This window comes from Acanthisitta chloris, unplaced genomic scaffold, assembly GCF_000695815.1.
Source record: "Acanthisitta chloris isolate BGI_N310 unplaced genomic scaffold, ASM69581v1 scaffold37931, whole genome shotgun sequence".
Lineage (NCBI taxonomy): Eukaryota > Metazoa > Chordata > Aves > Passeriformes > Acanthisittidae > Acanthisitta > Acanthisitta chloris.
In genome coordinates, this window is record NW_008657256.1 from 22243 (window position 1) to 43809 (window position 21567).

At 40.6% G+C, this 21567-nt stretch overlaps 1 protein-coding gene across 1 annotated transcript in view; it reads left to right on the plus strand.

The window, feature by feature from the left end:
• Window positions 1–623: 623 nt before the first annotated feature.
• Window positions 624–21567, plus strand: part of LOC103811649 (CD2-associated protein-like) — a gene marked incomplete at both ends in the record, with an annotated part of 25629 nt that continues 4685 nt past the window's right edge. The window contains 2 exons of the mRNA XM_009084635.1: window positions 624–784; window positions 17844–17997. Of these exons, the coding sequence (XP_009082883.1) occupies window positions 624–784; window positions 17844–17997 (315 nt within the window). The remainder of the gene's footprint in view (window positions 785–17843; window positions 17998–21567) is intronic.

A 21567-nucleotide genomic window follows, 5' to 3' on the forward strand; every position in this document is an offset into this window, starting at 1 on the left:
TTATTCTTCATCTTACAAACCCAGATGACTGAAGGAAAGTGCTTTTTACATGTCTGTGCAATTTTAGTCGTGTGATGTCAGTCGTGCACCTTCTGGCTATATTGCATTTCTTGGATCAAACCTGCAGCAATCGTTCTGTGCAGATAGAATAGCAGATTCAAGTATGAGAATTAACAAAGCATGACATGTATGTAGAATAGGTTCAAACACTGCATGTTTCTCCCTCCTTGGCCCCAGATGTGCACTGAGTAACAAGCACTTGCCCTGTGGGCAGTGATTCATTATTGGTAAATCTTCAGCTAGGACTTGGCGGGGGGGAAAAAACCCACAGCCAGCAATTCCTTCCACCGCACATGAACAAAAACCTACCCACCACCACCAAAATATGGCCCAGGGTCATATTCCTAAATTTACTTTATTCTAGTAGGCAACTGGGCAGTTTTTTTCTCTGCTCCAAAATAGTCGGGAATGTTACAATTCACAAATGAGGGCTGTTGTAAGGGGAACAAACATTTGTTCTTAGCAGTTGTTGTTAGGTTTGCCTTTTGCACATGTGGCTTTCAAGTTGCATTTCCAAGTCTGGGCTGTATTCACTGTGGGTTTTTTTTTCCCTTTTTTTTTAGTGGACTATATTGTGGAATATGACTATGATGCAGTGCATGATGATGAGTTAACGATCCGAGTTGGGGAAATCATCAGGAATGTGAAAAAACTGGAAGAAGAAGGATGGTTAGAAGGGGAGTTAAATGGCAAAAGGGGAATGTTCCCTGACAATTTTGTGAAGGTGAGTTCTCTGCTTTGCTTGGTTTTACTGTGATCATGCAGCAGGCTCATTGTTACTGAAATGGTTAGAATGCACATCAGTTGTATTTGTAACAGGATGATTTCTTTTTTAATGGGAGGGCATTCTAGGTGATCATGGTTATTTTTTTAGGTTCTGGTTTTTTTATCTACAGCATGTTTTTTGGCCTGTACCCGTACACTATATGTTCTGTCTGCCTCCTACTTCTGCAGTGCACTAAGTTTTCTTACTAGCTATGTAGCTGTGGGTACCTACTTCAGTGAGATGAACTCCTGAAAATACAAGACCATGAAAAATCCTAAACCTTCCCCTACAGAAGACATCAGGTCATGAGAGAGGAGAAAGTGGGGTCAGTCAGTGGGCTCAGCTATCATGGAAAGCTGCATTCTCAGGCTGTGCTTGCCTAGGTGCGTCAGCCTCGATTAAGCTGCTTTGTTTAAAGGAGCAACTCTGCCTTACCTTGGACTCTCCACTGCTGGCACTGCCTTTTTTGTGACTGTGCAAAGGGACAGGCAGGGAATGTGTCCAGCTAAAAGGTATCTGAAATGAGATTTGCCTTCAACTTGTTTATTTTCCTGACCAGGCTGCCCATTTGTCAACAATAAATACCTGAGAAATGGGAAAGCTGTAAGGTAGGTGCTCTCAGGGCTGCAGCACTGTTGTGTCTTTGGGTTAGTCATAATCTCTCTACATATGATCCTTTTATCTGGGACCTCTGTCTCATTGCTCTGAGACTGATTTGCGGTAGTTGTCCTCTGAGAGAGATTGCTTCTCAGACCTTCTGCTTAACCTTTATTATTTGGTCTGTATTTCTGTCCCAGTTTTAAATTGAAGTTCTTGTTTGCACCTTCCATATTTTTCCTGTTTTCTCTGCAAGTGTTCTAGATGTAATATTGAATATGGACCCGTTTATTAGTTACTTAAAGTGGAGTTGCAAAGCACTTAGTGTGCTATTCCACTTGTAACATCTGAAATTCAGTCTGCTTAGTTGCAGATATTTTCCCATTTAAACTACACAAATGTTACAGAGATGCTGTGCTCTGCTTCTTTATGCTTTTCTGACATAACTAACTTGCAAGGATTTCTTGGTATAACACTTGTGTAAAGTATAGTCAAGGATAATTTAGATATTCCTGCCTCTTTTGAAATGAAATTAATTCTTTGTAAAACAGAACTATCTAATGTATCTTAGTGTCATACTTTCATTTGTTACATCTAAGGGGAAATTTGTCCAGTGCTATAAACACTTCTTTACACTTGCTTACTTTAAATTTGACAACTTTTTCTGTTCATCTTACTGAAAAAGCAAAATTACTCTTTTTATATTTACTATGGAGAGTTTTGAGTATTTTCCCTTTAAAACTGATGGGAATAATCAGTTCTTCTCAGAGTTGTTCTTCTGCTAACAAAGGTTTGCACAAATGCCTTTCACTCGTCTAACATTTTCGAGTTGTTGGTAGTTTCGGTCAAAGCTAATTTTGAGTTTTGAGTACTGTATAAATAGTAATTTGACCTTAAGTGATGTTTTGATGGTTACTGTGTTGATGTTCTTAATTGGCACTCAAGTGCCATATAGGAAGAAACCATCAGACATGGCTCTTCTCTGGGACTTGTGTCATCAAGACTGTCTTTCTACTGAGCAGCAAAGAGGGGTCAGATGTGACATATTTACATGTTAATTGCCAAACGTGTTGGGTGTTTTCTTGCCCTTCTGCAGCTGTGGCTTTTATGAACTTTGTTTTAAATTATTTGCATCCAGGCATCTCAGCTGCAGATATTTTTAATTCCACAACATTCAGTATGTGCATAGCATGGCTGGATATCCTGAATTGCAGGGGACAGTCAGTGCTCTAGAAGGCATAGGGGTTTGGAGAAGTGGAAAGGAAGTTGTGCAAGAGAAAATGATATCTTTGGTTTCATGACAACAGAGGATAACTTGCTGCCTTGGTGCAGGAGCTGAGTGCAGTTTTGAGGCTGGTGTTGGGATATTTTTAAGTATGCTTTGGCTAGAAGACTTGTGCAGTGATGAGATGCTGTGAAACATTAATTATTAGGGAAGTGAAAGTTGTGGGGTTTCTTCATGGCCCATTTGATTATATTTTCTTCTTAAAAGTTAATTTACAGGTAGTGATAGTTTGAGAGGCTATTTCTGGGAAAGCTGTTGTAGAAAACCCTTTTTTTTCTACTTCCTCCTGAGCCGTTCTCATTTGCTGCTGCAGGAGGTTGTTGGTTCATAGTGCAGGATCTATGAAACACTACTACGACTAAACCACTGCAAGTACAAAGCATCTGCAACTTAAGTTGGAATGCCCCAGCTTGGCCAGGTGTGATGTTAGCACCTGGAAGGTGTGGGTGAACTGCTGGAGGGAGGTGGAAACAAGCTGAAGCAGAGTTGTACTTGTGATTGAGGAATGTCCCTTGAGAATTGCATTTACTTGTTTGCTGCTGTGCCCAGTAGCTCACCACCACCATCATAACTGGGAGGGGTGATAACAATAAGGATGCTGAAGAGGGGACCAGTATTTTGAACTTCTCATAACCCACACAAAGGGGAAAGGAGGATGGAAGTACTGGAAGGACACCAGATCAGGAGGACTGAGGGAAAACCTCAGGTGTATGGAGTGGATCTCCCAGGTCAGGTCAGTAGAAATGTGACCAGGGAGATCAAATTGCTGTGGACAGGACTAAGGGTTGCATCAAGTTTTCCACATTTGGTTGCAGAATTCTGGAGCTGTACTTGAATATTAACTCCTTCCTGAAAGGATCATTTTATTCTCCTGTTATGAGTGTAATATCATGCATGAAATGGAAATCTGGCCGGAACTCATTGTATGGATAAATTTGTGCTTGTGGTTTTTTTTGTTTTGTTTTGTGGTGTTTTTGTTGTTGTTGTTTTTTTGTGACATATATATGCTGGTTCGTTAAGAAGTGAACCAAGGCCAGGACATAACCTCTTCATGCGGAATTTGGATGGTAAATTATAATCTGTGCTGATCTGAAAAAGATAAAAATTTGAAGCTGGAAGGATATTTTACCCACTAGATTTGCTTTCACATGCAAAATGTTAAAAAACATAATAAATATGACAGGTTAAGCTGTGTGAAGATGGACATATTTTCTTTTTCAAATGTTGATTTTTTTTTTTAGAGAAGGTAAATGAATTCTTTAAAAGAAGCCTTTGATTTTCACCAAACAACTGTAGGAGAATTGTGGGGAGGTTCTAATTCCAGCTAGTTTGCTTTTTGCTCATTTTATTAGTTTGTCTCTTCATCCTGTCAGAGGGCAGGAGCAGAGCTTGTTGCCTTAGTGGCAGCTGTGAACTGTCCTTGGCTGTCAGGCAGCATGAAGCTGAGTCTTGGCTGTTTGAAGGACAAGCAAAATGTTGAGAGGAGGATTATTGCTGCATGTCTCCTGGATATGCTGGATGTCCCAGATTTGGACTGTATCATCTCTGCTAAAGCTGATCAATCCCCTTCTGTTCCCTCCTTCTGGGCTCTGCTCATATACTGGATTTACTGACATTTTACACCACTCTCATGCTTTGACTTTTGCATGCTTTGACAAATGCTTCTTTTCTGTTTGAAGTATGACTGAGTGCTGTCAACTTCATTTTGAGTTTTTAAAGCAGGAAATAGCTTTTTGGTTGTTGTCTTTTTTTTTTTCTATAAGTGTTCTGAACATCACAGAATAATTGTATATAGTGGTAGTGGGTTTGTTTCATGTGGTAGTAGCAGTTGGGTCCTTGCTGTCAGAAGTTCAAGAAAGGAAGCTGACACTGTTTTCAAATGGGTTAATTTGTTGTACAGTGTAGGTGAGCTAAGCATTGTACAGCTGAAATACTCCTATGGACAAGAGAATGTATGGAAGCTTCCTGTGGATACTGATGTAGTGCTGATGCTTGGTGCATTTATAACATCTTCTGGTAACTTTTTGGTTGGGTTTTATTGGCTTCTACTTAAGCCTTTTGCTTATTGATGATGAGATCCTGAGGAAGGATGGTGGTGCCTGGTTCCTAGTGCCTCCTGGGACCTGAACATTTTCTGTAAGCTCATCACTTGATGGATTAACCAGCAGTCTGAGTAGACCCAAGAGGTGCAGTTCTTGGTACTGACTCCACTTGCATCATTTTGCTTTAAAAGAAAGAGGTCAGGTAGAGGCAGCTAAGGGGAACCCCATAAAGCATCGAAAACATGCTCAGATACTGGTGTGGCAGAGTCACTGTATTGCATAGAGAGTGGGAGATATGTAAAGATTGGGAGGGAAATCAATGGGTAGTATGTTTGAAGGAGTCCTGAAACCAGAGCTCGGAGATGGTGGAGAAGCTCGTGGTGACTTTATAGCTGGAAACAAGTAGGTTTAAAAAAAGAGTATAAGCAATTACACTGCTACTTGCGAAGCTCATTTCCTTGAATTCACTTTTCATATACTAGGGCTTTTTAAGGACTTTCTCCCGGTATTGCAGTACAGGATTTTGGACTAAGTACACTTCCAATGTTATTAACAAAACCTGGTTTGAAATTCCTGTTTGAACTGTGTGCGTATCTGCTTTGAGGAGGGTTGAAATACTTGAATCAGAGTTCTTGTTTCTGACATTGTTAGTGACATTTTTTCTGCTTCTTCCTGTATGGGGCAATTTAAGATAAACAACTTTATAAATTCCTGAAAGGAATTAGCCATGGAAACCTAGCAGACTTTTATTGTTTTCTTTGAGAGTTGCTTAGCCTTTCTAAAATCCATCACTATGCAAACTGTTCACAGATTTGTTTATCTCCACTACAGGTTAGAGCAGTGCAGAAACGCTGTTAGATGCAGTGTGTGAATCTTTTTGGAGATATTAAGGTGTGTAGAATGTGGAATGCTTTTTGGTTTTGGGTTGGGTTTTGTTTCTGTTTGCTTGTAGACTTCTTTATATAGTATACAGGAACAGTTCTCTGAAAGTAAAGATCAAGAGTCCAGGACTCCCCTCCTTCAGGAAATCCCTGTTCTCCCTCTCTCTGGGCCTGTGAATCTTAACTCCTTGTTTTGCATTTACTTTTACAAGATGGACTAAGATTTATTTTTGTTTTTGTATTTACCTATTTTGAATAGCTCTATTTGCTCTCCAGCCTCCTATTGGGTTGCTAAGCTGAAAGTGATGATTTAATGTTCATCCTTCTGCTCTTTTTTTTGCAAGGTTTTGTCCCTACATAGCTGTGAAGTTTTTTAAGATCTGTTGTTCCTTGTTTTATTTCATTTATTGCTATCTTAGTTTTATAACTAGCTGTGTTGTGAGTAATAAGCTTTTCATGGTAGTAAAACCTGTTTGATCATAAGCTCAAGGCAGTAACTCAGATGAGGGAGGAGCAGTAGATTAATTAGCAGCTTTCGTCAGTTAAGGTAGAAAAGTTTGCCAGCAGACTTGGGAGACCTTCTGGTGAGCAAGCTGGACACTTCTACAAGCGTGTTTGGGCCATGCAGCACCTCAGCTGCCTGCACTGCCCCGGACGTGGCTGGGATAGAGCTGGCTCAGGGAAAACTTTCTGCCTGCACAGGTGTGTGCAGCTGCTCCCGCTCAGCCGAGTGCAGAGCCTGGAGCCTTTCCAAGTTAACACGTGAACTTTGCTCGCTGTGACATTTTTCTTCCTCCCCCTAAATAAAAAAACCTGCAGCACTGGGTGTGTTCGAGCAAATATGCCCTTGGAAGAGGTAAGCTTGCTTGTTTTTCCTTACGTTCTTAACAGCAAGTATTGTGAACAGACTTTGCGTTTCAGGGTAACGAGTGTGAACAGCACAAATTTAAAAGCTGCGATTGCAATATGATTTTCAGATTTTATTTAGTATGTAGTGTAAATTCTTGGTCTTAGAGTTGTTTATGTAATAACATTATTTGTTTGGTTTAGCTTATCTCCCCCTTTGGGATGTATGGAGGCACTTAGAACCTGCAGACAACTCCGGTGCTTGCACGAATAATTTCTTTTTAGAAGGATGATTTGTTTTGAGGTGATTCTTTCTGCTCAACTTCTGGTTTATGTGTTTGGGTAAACAAAAGAGAGCACAAGCTCCTTTCCTTCCTTTAACATTGCCCCTAGACCAAAACTTCAGAGTATTAGCACAGCTGACTCACCTTCCTAAGCCTGTCTTGCTGCCTCTGTCCTGTGTTCTGGCTGGTGGGATGCTGTTACACACTGAGTGCTGTGGACCACTGAGAGAGGTTTTGGCTGAAAGCTCCTTCAAGCATAAAGTCTGCTGTAATTACTTTTCAAAAATAGCAAATCTACCTTGCCCAGAACTTTAAACAGGAATCGTGGAGTCGGGAGGGATCGGAGGCAAGACAGACTCTCTTCTAGGTTAATTCTAACGTGGACACAATTGAAAAGTGTAGTAACATTAATTAAAAAACCCTAGATTAATAACGAAACTTTTATATAGGTATATAGGTTAAGCCCTATGCATCTAGTTTAAAGTAATGTCGATGTCTTTATGGAATAGAATAAAACACTTGCCTATCTCCAGAATTTTGAGGGTTATTTCTCTGCTAAGTGTCCTGTCTGAAATCTTTGTGTTGAAGTGAGGCTTGGAGAAAATAACCTCTGCAGCAGTTTATCAGTCCTTTTGGTCAAATGATATTTCAGTTTACACAGCTTTTTTCCTTTGCTTTATTATTGTTTTGAGGAAACTGTCACTGCAGTGGGTTGTGCAGGGAGGTGACACTGAGGAGCTCAGAGGTGTCATTACCTCCCAAGGCAGCCCTGCAGGTAGGAAGGTGAAGTTTGCTTTGAAGCTGGCAGTTCTTGTTTTTCAGAAACAGAGATTACATGCAAGATTGAAAGCCATATTAAGTAATTTTGGTTTCAGTGCTGAGTATATAAGAGAAATATACTGGGTGTGAGGTGGCTCTTTGTCTCCTGGCAAGGAGCGAAGCTGAGCGATCAAACTGGTGCTTTAAGACCTGTTTGCCAGTGTGATGGTGCTATCTGTTGTTCCTGATCCTGCTGACTTTCTGGCCCTTGGAGAAAATAGTGGCACTGGAGAGTGTCTTACTTGGGGGTTCCTTATGGGTTTGTGGATGGACAGGATTAATGGGAACAGCTCAGGCAGCTCAGTTGAGTCACTGAATTGACTGTGTTTGGGACCCTGTGAAGTCCCTCTGTGCAGTGACTTATGTGGCATGAAAAGGGGAAGTCTTGAGGTTGGTTTCACTTTGCAGGTGGAGAAAATAGTGGCACTGGAGAGTGTCTTACTTGGGGGTTCCTTATGGGTTTGTGGATGGACAGGATTAATGGGAACAGCTCAGGCAGCTCAGTTGAGTCACTGAATTGACTGTGTTTGGGACCCTGTGAAGTCCCTCTGTGCAGTGACTTATGTGGCATGAAAAGGGGAAGTCTTGAGGTTGGTTTCACTTTGCAGGTGGTCTGAGGCTTTGCACTGTAGAGCTGCTGTTGCTGACACAGCTATGTTCACACAGCCACTTGTGGGCACCTGTGTACCAGGCTGTCTTTTCATATTGTCATTATTTCCACATAGGAATTTTATTGCTTTATTGGTGTTGATTGGGGGCGTGTGAAGTATTTCATGTTCCAAGGCAGTGTGGGTATGTTGATTAGGAAGGCAAGGCATGAGAAAGTGATGTGATTATTAGGACTGTTTATTTTGATGGACTGTTACGTCTGAAATGTCACAGATGCTTTCCTCAAAAGTTAACTGTTTAAGTGAAGAAAAGTTGTCGAAGTGATGTGGTCCTTTCCCTGTTCTAGATGAGTACTTGTGCTTTAAGATGTTTTAAAAGAATCACCTGTCAAGAAGATTTCAGTTTGCATTTGCAGACTGTTGTTTCACTGTAAAAGTAAAAATCTGTGGCATCATGAAGTTGTCAATGGCTGAATGTGAACACAGAATTAAGAAAACACTGGTGTTCCTCATAGTATTTAGTGTTTTAACATGTATTTGTATATTCTGTATTTTCCAAAAAACATGGTTAATGACTTGTGTACATCCTGTTTGGTATGCTAATTACTCTCTCTGATTTAAGTTTTTCAAGTTCCTTGATCATACCTGTGCCTCTTACTTTTCTAAATGCTGTATCAGCTTCAGGTGTTGCTCCATGGTAACTGCACACTCCTGGATACTCATGAGCTGCTCTGATTGGGTGTAGTGGTTTGTATGGAAGGGGCAACAGGTTTATACCTGTGTAGTTATTCTTGTAATCACATGCAGCAGTCTGCTCCTTTGTCCTTCCTTAGTTGTTACACTTGATTCCTGCTTAATTTTATAACTTCCTCTCTGAGCACAGGAGAGAGGTAACTCTTCCCTGGCTGGAGACTCCCAAGCAGGGTGTGCTCCATCAGGAGGTGTTTGCAGCTGTCGTTGAGTAAATTGCACAAAGCATTGCTGATGTCTGGGTCAGCAATAATTGACTGGACATGTGCAGGAAACTGGAAGTTTAGACCTTCTCTGCATACAGATGTCTAAAATACAGCCATAAATACTCACTCTGGAATTGGCATATTTCATAGCACCAAAAAGGTCAGTTATTCAGGTACTGTAACACGTAATGTTTGTTACGTCCCATGAAGCTCTGGGTGTGTGTTCCTGCCTCATAATTTTAGTCTTTTGCTTTATGTCTAATAAATCAACATGTATGTACACCCAACACAGTTAATATTAAATTTATTTTTTTGTCATTTTATGAGGTGGAATGAAATAACCTACATGTGAATTTGAAATGTAAACCTGGATGAGGGCAGCTCACCTCTGGCCTGTCATCTCCTAACAGTTGTACCATCTGTGATTTTTTGGATGGGTCATCATTTTGGTGGGGGAAGTTAACTCTTCTCTGCTATAGTGTTTTCTATATTAAATTTATTTTTAAATATATGGTTTTCTGCTTTGAACACTGGGTTTATTTAATATTATGAGCGGATCTGAAATTTAGATGTGATAAATATTTTCTAAGCTTAACAAGTTTTTTGATGCTCTTCACTCCCTAACAATATTATTTTGGGGGGTGTGTGTGAATTCATTAGCTTTGGACTTGGTGTAATAAGCCTTTACACTGTTACAAACTGGTGGTGATAGGTCCTGTCACCTAACTGCTAATAAAGCAGGACCGGAAAGCAAGATACATTTTCAGTGAAAAATGTTAATTAATGTGTGAATCTTTGATAAAACTTAATCTTTAAACCTCTTTTAATCTCCACTGTCATTCTGAGGCTCATATTTTTAGCCTTTATTTGACAAATCTCTTAAGCATTTAATGTTGTGTCTTAGGCAAGACTTGTGATGGGACTTAAATGTGTCATGTTTTTAACCTGCTTTAACCTTTCTGCAAAGGTGGCCACGAGCGAAGTGCTGGAGGTTTTACAGGGAAGAAAAAGAGATGGGTGCCTTGGAAAAGGGATGCAGGGAAGAAGACAGCTGAGTACAGCAGGAGATGCAGGAAGCTAGGATGATGGTGAGAAGCAACAAGGGATGTTGTGAGTTAAACATCAAAGTGGACCTGTAGTGGTTAATGGAACCCACATTTCTCTGGACCAGCAATAGAGGCAGTTAACTGGGAGAAGGCAAAGAAATGTCTTCCTGCCTTCCCACATGGGGAAGCTGATAAAACACGTGTGCTGCAGGAGCTGGATGTCTGTCCTGCCCTCTGCCATGTGTGGTTCCTGGTTTCATTGGTGTAAAGCACTGTTGTGGCTGGTGGTTGACAGGGCATTAACTGTTAGTCTATAAAACAATTACAAGAAGTATAATTAAATTTTCATATATATATACACACACACAAGCAAATAGAACAGAAAAGATGCAATCAGCATTTTAAGGTGTTTTTATCCGGCTGTGAACATGGCAACACCATAAAATGTTATTAAGGCTTTTTTTTTAGAAGTATTTTAAAGTTAACTGTTTTCTTGATTAAATGGTTGGGAAGCATTGATGTAAACATCTGTGCTTCCTCTAGTTACTCCTGTTAATTTAGGATGCTTTGCTCTGCTGCTGGTAGACCTGGTGAGCTGACTGCTGTACCTTCCTGCATCTGGGCTTTGGTCCTTCTTGCCAGCAGATGGAAAGAGTCTTTTTAATATTGTCAAAAGCTTCTCAGAGTGCTAAGACATTACATATTTTTAGGTCTCTTATATTTTGCAAATATTAATAAGACCTCAGTTTAGAATCTGTTTTGACACTTCCTTGGCACAGGCTTTATAGGTATCCAGTTCTCCATGATGAAGTTTATTTTATATATATAAATATAAATATGCATGTATAATAATAGCTATATATAATTTCTATCAAGATCTAAAATTCCATGCCTACTTCTACATTCCCTCTGTAGACATGAGTTTTTCCTTATTCAGGAAAGCACAGCTGTTTGCCTGTTCTACACCTTTAACTATGACAGACAAACCTGAGCCGTTGAATAAATCTAAATCTAAAGTGCCTCAGTAAATTTTTTGTTTCCCAGAGCTCCTGCTGCTCCACCTGTTACATACTGTGAGAAACGTGATACCTTGCAGATCGATGATGCTTTTCTTCCTACACAGGGAGATGGTGTGATTATATGATCTATATTTAGCATAGATTATTAGACATGTAAAAATCTTGGTAGCTTGTTGTGTTATGTGATGTGGGTGTGATTTAATACAAGGCAACACTGGGACTCTGTGCAAACTGGAGAAGTGTGAGCCTGGCTTGAGTCACTTCTGTAACTAATTATATTTTATTCTTGAGGAGGGAAGTTAGAAATTGCGATTTGAATCTGCAGCAGGCACAGACTTTAATAATTCAGCTTTCTGAAAGTACTTCTCCAACTATTTATGAAACTCTACTGTGCACAGAGAGTCCACTGGTGTCTTCTGCCATCACTTGATGGCAGAGAGGTTTATTTACCAGGACTTTGCATCCTTGGTTATTGTACTCTCATGTCTGAAGCATGTGAGAGCTTTTGGTGTAAATGGATAGCTCTGTGTAAAATTCTCATAAGGAACATTTCAGGGGTTATTCAAAGCCATGCTCAGCTGATAAGGGCCTTTGAGTGAGGTATGCTGTAATAAGGAGCTTGAGCAAGAGTTGTTTCCCTAGCAGTGTGTGCCTGTAGCTCCTGTGGAAACTGCTGGGGATTCACATCAGCCGGAAACTTTTTTCCAACCTTAGTCTGGGACAGAAATGCCTTTGACTGGGGTGTACAGAAGTGAGAATATGAAGCAGTTTCAGTTTTGGAAGAGGTTAAGGTGAGGAGCAATGCTGCATTACTGTTGGTTCAGCCTGATTGTGGGCCAGCACTTAAAAAAATAACTCAGTGATTTACTGTTAAACAGTCCCTACTTGGGCCGTAAATTAGGCCCCCAAAAAGTTAACCCATGATATGTGTTAAACTGTCCAGGAGGTAAATTGTCTTGCAAAACAAAGGTTATCAAGTTTGTCCATTCCTCAGATGGTAACTGCTTTGATCTTTAAGGTGATTTGTTTCTGTTTTCAAGAGTAATGTTTAATCCTCCAGAGAGTCAGGGGCAGCCTCTGACCTCTCCCAGATGAACTCTTTTGTTGGGAGATGGTACTTGTTCTGATCTCAGTGCTCTTGGGAAGGAGCTCAGGTCTTCTCAGCTGTTTTTGTTCATAAATTTTCTTGGTGTATATCCCTTTAGTTCATGGAGGGTAATGGGGCAGATTGGAATAGCTGCACATTACTTGTCTGTCTGTCTTTGCCTTTATTCAGTATTTTTCCTCCATGGGTGCTTGCACTGAGGATGAGAAAGTGTGTTTCCTAGACAAGGAGGAGGCACTGGCAAAATGAAAGGATGTGGGATAGCTTAGATACGAGGGAGTGGTGGAGCTGTTAAAGCTGCCCTGTGCCTGCCTGTCTGCTGCTGGAACCAAGACTGAAAATGCGAGAGATAACAGGGTCTAGTTATGGGAATCTTTTTGTGCTTCAGGAGCTGTGTTGTGTCATTGCACTTGAATAGGTTATGGATTACAATTTCTCTTCTGTAGGCAGCTGTACAGATTTTCATATGTATTTATATACAGTCACATTTCTCTGTTATTTTTCAATGATGGAGTTTTGCAGGCTGTGAACTTGTGTAAACAAAACTATTGCCTGAAGATGTATCACAGGCTTCTAATTCCTTTCTCTTCCCTAAAATGACAGGTTCAGTTCTGAGTTCCTTGTTTTCTCCCCAGTAAAGTGATTCATGAACTTAATTTGCCAGTCCATGGATTCTTTATTGCTGTTCTGATGAGGAAGCAGAGAGATGAGATAATTTTATGTGGAAGTTCAGGCATTTGTCTTTGTGTGTTCTTCATCTCAGCCTCTTTAGAGACTGAGACCCATTTTCTGCTGTTTGAGATCTTGCTTTAAAATGTGCTCAGCCAGCAGCAGAAATGCACATTGCTTTTGTGCAAGCTGATGTTACAGTGGAATTAATATAAGAAGTCTGAAAATGATTGTTCTTTGTATAATGACATATATAGAAGGAGATGGGCAGCCAAAGTCTTAGTATTTATGCTTGAAGAATCGAGCTAAGGATTTAGATTTGCTGGATAATGAACTTCTTTGTGCCCTATAATTCAGGAATACGCTTCATGTTTTTAACTCACGGCCTCTCAGACAATCTGACCTGCTTTCTCGATCTCCGCTGCCTCACTGATTTGAGTGCTCTTAGCTTCTGGCGAGGGAAGTGGGGAGGATCCAGCTGTCTCTGCTGGAGCGATGGGTGGGCAAGCAGCTGATGGTGGGAAGGCTGCTGCTTGCTTGCTTCAAAAGTAGGTCAGGACTGCCTGCTTATTAGCTTATTTTAATAGGCATCAGGAGGCTGTGGATGACTTTACACGTGTTGGATTTTTGTCAACATACGAAGAATAGTTCTTGTTTCATGTGTTGATGTACCTAAATGATTTTAAGATTTTTATATGTAAATATATGTGTTTCCCTAAGGATTTGCTAAACTGAGAGGTGCAGTTAAAGCAGCAGCCCCTTAAGATCTCCCCAATCTTTTTTTTTTCCTTTGCTATTGAGTTAGGTTTATATGCGTTTTTTTGCATATCAGCCTGTTGTGATTTTGGCAAATTTTGTTAAGTGTTGTGAATTACACATTTAGTGAAGATTATGAAAACTTCATATAAAATGAAGTATGACTAGTGCTGTAGTATGTATGCATCAGAAAAAGTGGGTGATCACTTCCCAGCTGAGTGTGTCTTACGCCAAGAGACAGTCTGTATTGGCCTTGTACTGCCAAGTCATAAGTGCATAAAATCTGTGCTGCTAATGGAAACACAGACAAGCCTTGAACTGTAGTGGAGTGGCATAATAAAAATAGTCAAATTTCCAGCTGCAGTTAATGTCAAATTTTCATTTTGCTTTTGCTGGCTGGCAGCTGGCTGTGGCCTCATCTTGGAACAAGCTGGAGTGTTCTGGAGCTTTTTGTTGGTATTGTCGCAACAGAGATTCTCTCTGATAGTTTGGGTACATGAGGCTGACTTACAACCCACCAAAAACAAAGAAAGAAAACTCCCTGACTTGTGAAGTCGATGGATAGAAGTCTTGAGTATGTCCAGGCTGAGCATAGTGGTGCCTCAGAGATGAGACCTGTGGGCAGTGTTGTTGTCTCACCATGATGCTGAAGCTGTTTGGACAGAAATGTAAGAATTGCAGATTTTTATTATATTAATATATAAATGTTAATAATAATAGTTTGCATCAATTAGTGTCAGTTTCCAGAGATCCAAACTGTCTTGTTTAGAAGTTGCTTCCTTTGTGAAATCTTAATGTGTCTAGAAGGTCAGAGAGTCATAATGATGCTCAGGATGAACTTGATGGCCATGGTGGCGGGTGTATGATGAGCATGTCAAAGGATCCTGATTTGTACTTTTGAAAATGATTCTTGGAGCACTTTCTGCTCTAGAGGACTGAGGTGAACTGCAGGGTTGTGGTGTAGTGGACCGTGTGCATGTGTGGGGACCAAGGATTACTGAATTTGCTTTAACTTGGTTTGATTTTAGTGTGGTTTTTAATGCCCTCAGGAAGGATAATTAATGTTGCAGTTCCTCTTTAACAAGAATAAAAAATAGTGCTTGCTTTACAAGAATGTTCTAAAGGGTAGTAGGTTAAATATGGAAAAAGCAGTTGTTGGCTTATCCACATATTGCTTACTAACCCCTTCAGTAGTTCTTTGCTAAAACTAGATGTATTGCTATCTGCTGTGGCAGTACTCTCCTGTGTGGTTGTTTTTTCTCTCCTTGTTGTAAAGCAGCTTCATGTGATGCTGTGTTCACAGAGCACTTTATGGATTTGCATCTCTCTGCTCCTGCTTCTATCATATAGTCACCTTGAACTTTTTTTTGCATTCTCTTTCCATTTATATATCTTGGATTAGGACAGTTTCTCTTAACTGTATATTTAAGTGTTCAGCTTTTGTGTCTTGGCTGTGTTAGCAAGGTCTGGTGGTACCAGTCTCTCCTAGTGTCTGATTGTTTTTTCTGGCTTCTGCTGCTGAAATCTTCATCAGTAAATTTTCAGCCTTTGAATCTGGCTGCAAGATTTTCTTCATGTAATGATTGCACAGAATCATTTTAGATCCTGTTTTTTAATCTGATTTCACTATACTTTCTGTTAAAATTTGCCATTGTCTTGTGTTAGATATTTGAGCATTTCCTACCTGTCACTATGTCAGTTCCTGACTCAAGCCTGGCAAGAAAGTCACTCAAACATTCTCCTTTTGTTTTTGGGTCTTTGGTCTTCTGGACTGGGCATTGCTTTTGCCTGAAGTAATTTCCTATTGTTTATAATGTGTCTATTCTTTTAATGCCTTTGATGCTACTGCTGGACATAGAAGTATATTGTCTATTTAATTCACAGTATTGATTAAAGTGTTGCTCACCTCACAGCATGTTCTAGCATTTGGAAGTGGTGTGTGTGGTGTTTTATTTTTTTTGTTCTTCTAATAAATTTTTTTAAAAAAGAGGGAGGTCATGATTTCAGCCAAACTGCCTGTGTAGGGCTGCCCCGTTTCCTTTTTGCATCTCTGTGCTTTTTACAGAGTTATTGGAGCAGTTGCCTCTGAAGTGTCTCGTGCAAAGTGCAGACCAGGGGAAGGAGTCTGAAGCTGGCTCTTCACTGGAAAGCATTATGAATGAGAAACTGGTTAACTGGAATATGGAAGTATTAGTTCCTGGAGTAGCTTGGAGTTTTGGGAAGCTGTATAAATTAGATAGCAAAAGATTATAATTTTAAAAGTCTGGGGAAAAACTCCTCTAGGCAAGTTTTTCAAGCACCAACGTGTTTCTTCAGTTGAACAGAATGGCCTTGTCAGTAAAGCAGCTAGAAGGGTGTTTTGGAGGTGAAGAACTTTTCAGCTGTAGCCAAATTTAATTCCATATGGTTTATCAGACTTGCAAGTAACTGGCCAATAAGACTGAGAATGACAAAGTCTGACATGTGAAATGGGTACTCAAATAGGAGGTAGACAGGATGCTGTGCAATTCTCAAGTTTTGAGGGTTGTTTTTGACTGGGAAAACTGGCTCTCAGTAGAACTTAGATCTCCAGGGCAGAAGTCACTGCAGATGAAGGACAGTAACAGCAGGAACCACTCAACTCTTTTCTGAAAAGCCTTTTTATGTAATGTAGATGAGTGGGAGGAAGACTTATCCTGTCTGTAGTTTTGCTTATTCTGCTTACTCCGCTCTTTTGAGAAATAGGAAGGTGCTTTAGACTGTTTGACTTGAGGTTCATAGTATGTTTGAAAGCATCACTAGGTTTTCAGACCTGAGTTTTTTCCAGCTGGACAGCTGCAGTAGGAAACCTGGGTTTTTATGTTCTGGAAAGCACCAGACAGGTCCTGGGGAATATGCTTCTGCTATTTTTGGTATTTCATCAGTGTATGGGTTTTGTTGGGATGGAGATGGGTGACTAGATAGGTGGTTAGAGGGATGGAGCAGCTGCCTGACATGGGGGCTGACAAGACTGAATATTCAGTGGAGAAGGAAAAGCCAAGGGAGAATATGATCAAGGTTTACACAGCCGATAGTGATAGGTAGCGATAAATGAAACGCAGTGGTGGAGAGCACACTAGGTGTCTGTCCCCAAGGATGGTGGGGAGGCAGAGAGGACCTTGGGTGCAGAAAGAGATTAGACAGCTTCAGTTGCAGACATAAAAGGAGAGAGGAGGTGATTATCTGCCTAATGAAGCCCTTACAGGTGCTTTGGGAATGTGGGAAGATCTGAGTTGCAAGCTAGCTCTCTAAAGAGACAGTTTGCTCTTGGCCATTGTTCTGACTTAATGGGTTTCTTCTTGTGCAAAGTGATGATTTCCCTCTTTCAGATTATCTGCTCTCTGGTGAAATCTCACTTAACGAGCTGATGCCATAGGGTAACTGCTGTGTACTTGGCCTTTTTGTCAAGAGCTGTTGCTTTCCCGTTTATAGGCTTCTTAGTCTTGATTGACAGATTCAGTTCCAATGCTAACATCTTAATTTAGAAAGCTAGGAAGGTGGGAGACAATTATGAGAAAAATGATGTCTCTGTTACTTTCTTCCTACGCCTTTTCCCTTACTTGCTCTCTCTGCTACTTATATTGCATTTTTTTTCCCATTTATGTCTTGCAGCAGTGTGATTGTGTCTGGTCTGTAAACACCTTGGAGCTTTCTGAGGCAGAGATAATGGCCTAATGCAGTTTTATATATTAAAATATTTTAGTGCCCTACTCTGTAGGTCTGCCATTGAAGGAATATTTCTGTTTTTAAAAACATTTTTCAAATAGGAGCTATGACATTAGAGTTGTAATTTGGAACTTCTGTGCTCAAAGCTATTGTTCTTAGAGTTGGGGTAGGCAGCCAAAATGCTGCCCCTGTTTCTGATTTTTTTCAGCACATCATTTTACCTGTTTACTAAATGAATGGAGGGTCAAGTTTATTAAGGCCTTTGGTATGTTTAGCTGCAGAATGCCATGCTTTTTGACTATAATATGTAATTATACCCCAAATGGTAAGTACCTGTTAGCCTATAGAGCACCTGCCTCAAAATACTGATTTCTTGGGTAATTTAAGTGACCTCTCAGTCTTCTAAATCTCTTGTTTCAGGAACTTAAGAAGGATGTAGAGCCCAAGGATGATGCTGTGCCCATCAGGAGGGAGAAATCTGGCAATGTAGCCAGCCTTGTGCAGCGTATGAGCAGCTATGGGCTTCCATCAGGAGCATTTCAGCCTCATCCCCCGTCCAAAGCCTTCAAGAAGAGTATGTTGTCTTTCCAATTCCTTCAGTTGCGTAAGCTGCTGACGTGTGTTTTTAAAATAAACATGAATTATTTAATGCCTGACTTAGTTTTAAGGTTATGTGGAAAACTAGCAATCTAGGAGGAAAAACTATGATTCAAAGCCAAATTTTGCTTCTGGATGCATAGGCAGAAAGCTTATATGTAGTTTTTAACAGCAGTAATAACAAGATTTAGGCCCCTTTCAGATTCCAGAAAGCTCTGTAACTTCATGTGAGCTCTGCTAGTATTATCAGGTACCTGAGTGAGAGCTCCAGGCCCATTCATGATAAGCAAAAATCTTCTGTGGTCATTTATAAAGAAATATTAAAACATGAAGTTTTGCTACAAACTCCAGGCTTTGTGACAAGGAAACGCTCTGTAGTTCAGGTTCCTCTGGGCAGGCTTGTTTCTGGTGTGAAGTAACATGGAATTGGTGGTGCCTAAGAAAATGTTTCCCTCAGGACAGTAAAAAGCGCAGCCTTGGTGCCTCTGTGTTTGTGGTTTCTGTGTCTTAATGCTGGTTTTTAAACTGAGGTAACTAAAACCTAGAGAGGGTAATTTACCATTCTCTGCGTCCAGCAAATTGACTTGTGGTTTGTATTTGGACATATCAATCTCTTATAAGGCATTGCTCTAAATTACTCTGTTTTCGTGCCTTGCACAAGGGATTGGAGGCATTTGTGATTGAAACTTGCTTTTTTTGAAAGAAAGAATTCAGAACTTACTATTTCCGGTCTGTTTATGCTTTGAGGTTTTGCCCATAAAAGGAGAAGAGCCACTAGTTATCTTTTAAAGGCCTGAAATGGGACCACCAGATTTACAAATTTTGTCCAAACTTTGTTCTAGGTAACTGAGGATGTTACCTTCAAAATCACTTCTTAGTGACTCTGATGTGTATGTGCATATTGGCAGCAGCATGTATGTGCCTGTTAGGTGTTTACATCAGCAGGCTCTGGAAAAATCTAGCCTGAAAGATTAATGCTGTTCCTAGATAAATGCAGGCAGGCTCTGAAAGGGAATCAGTGGGATCCTTATGGGTCCTTCTGACTCAAGATATTCTAGGTGTCTGTGAACATGATCTGATACCAGTTCATCTGCCAGCTACTTGTTCTGGTCTCTCTACCTCTGGACTGATCCATATTTAGCATGGCTCATCCTCATCCTGGTGGTTGTGGCCTAGGAAATAGGTACAGTTTGGTCTCAAATTCCACAGTGCTCTGGCTAGTCTCATCCACCTGGAATAAAATGGTGTTCAAGCACCTTTCTTTAGGCACACAGCTGTTAACCAATGACAGTCTTTCTGTTTCCATTTTACTTACTGTTCCTCTTTCCTGGAACGCTGTTCAAACAGCTCCTGCAGATCCTATTTGCTCTGTGCCTGGGCAATTGCACACTTTCCAGAGCTTAGTTGTCTTTCCGTTTTTGGTCCCTAACCTGATAAAATGAAGTTTAAAACCTTTTTAAAAAAAAGTTAACTTTATTTAATAGCAAGGTTCCCTGACCAATGAGGCAGTTTGTGTGTGCCTGCTCAGTCCCTTGTGGTGTTCTCACTTGCAGCTCTCAGTGAATTCAGGTGTTTTTTGTTAGGTGGGTGGTAAGCTGCAGGCAGAATTCCTACCGGTTAGATGTCTGTCTTTATTCAGCAGAAGGAAAATACAGAAGGTGTGTAAGTGATGGCAACAAAGGGCTAAATTTGGTTTACCCTGTACAAAACAAATAAAACCTGAAGCCAGAGTTGTTTTGGAAAGGGACAGAATTGCCTGCAGGCAGCCAGCCCAGCTGTCCTGCAGCACCACGTGAAGCTGGAGTGCTGTTTTCTGATAGGATCAGTTACCTTGCTAGGATAGTGTAGGGATTGTCAAAGCTGGAAGGCAGTAATTCCTAAACTGGACATCACTGAAAATCACAGACCTCAGGCAGAGAGAGTTCTGGGTGTGAAATGCATCCATGGGCATTTCTCCCCCTTTCCCCCATTTAGATAGAATTACAATATGAAAAGGAATGCTGAGATCAGATTTATACCAAGTTGCTTTACTTTTTAATTTGCCTTTACTGGTTATCAGTTAATCTCCTACAAAGGAGAAGCCCTAAAAGCTCTGTAGGAGGCAGTGAAGGCCAGTGAACCGTTTATTGCAATTACTGTTAACTGAACAATCCCTCTGGGCTGATGCATAAGTTCCAGTGGAGGTAAAAGAAGGGGATATTATGTGGGCCATTATGTGTTATAATAAATAACCCATAGAGGTTCATATTTCTGGTTTATTTGTGTCTTGCACAGATCACATACCAGCGTGTAGAAAATTCTTGGTTTGGTGAGCTCTCTCAGAAACTTTAGATGCTGAATATTGCTCAGATGCCTGTTGTGTTCTGTACTGAGGATGCTGGGTGTGGCTGTCTTCTAAAGGTCTGCCTTCGGACTTTTCCACACTGCTGTAATAAGACAAGGATCAATCTTGGAGGCAGTATCTGTGTTTTGAAATGTTTTTACCAGCTAATCTTAATTGCTGAAGCTTGAGTGTGGAAGGAGTGATAAGGGAAAGCATGGAAATCATGCAGCTGCTGTAAGCTTAGACTTTACCACTTCAAGTGTTTGATTCATATTTTAATTTAAACTGTGGCAGATTGATTTTGAGGAGGATAGGGAGAGTGTGTGGGTCATATCAGGATGATAATTGTCTTCAAAAGCTGGGTGGCTGCTCTGTTGTGGAAGAGGTCTGAAGGCATGGCCTCTGGTTTGAAGGAGACATGCATAACCTCTCCAGGTTCAGCATAGCATCAGTCCAGGATATGTGCAGAGTAATTAGGCAGTGTGGGTTCACACCGCTGTGGCTGGAGGTATTGTTGGAAGCCACTTCAATGCTGTGCCCTCTTAGGATGTCATTTTGTCTTTTAATGCCTGCAGAGCTTTAATGATGTGGCAAATAGCAAACTCCTAAAGACAACGCTTTATTTTAATTTTGTCTTTGTTAAGCACTGCTAATTGATGCTTACTTTGCATAACTCGATTGCATACTGGCACTAAGAAAAGGGAGTCTTTTTGCATTCACAGATAAAAATGAGTTTGGATTTGGAAATATGAGCCCAGCAAATGTGAGCATTACCTCAGACCTGTGGTTAGCAAGGTCTTTGTTAGAGGGCAGAAGGGCTGTCAGCGCTCCAGTGTTGTGCACAAAACATTTTACTGCTTTCAGGATTGCTTCAAGACTGGAGGCTCAAAGTTGCACATTTTCTTCCAAGCAGGTGCTAACTGGCAGCAACTATCATTCCTGCAGATTTTGGTCAGGAAATACCTTGAAAATTCATTGTAGTGGGGATTTACCTGACTTGCTTGTGTCAACATGCTTTTTATAGCATGTTGGTAATTGGTAGGGTAGTGTGTTTGTTTGGAATCAGCAGTCTGTGAAGCTCTGTATTTTTCAAGCTCCATCTAAGATATGTCTCACTAGCCTAAAGTGACTCAAGCAAACTGGAAAACCAGCATGAAAAGCTGCATAGCTTTTTGGGATGGTTTATGGGTCTTTTGGTCAGATTTGGTCCTCAGGAGCTGACTG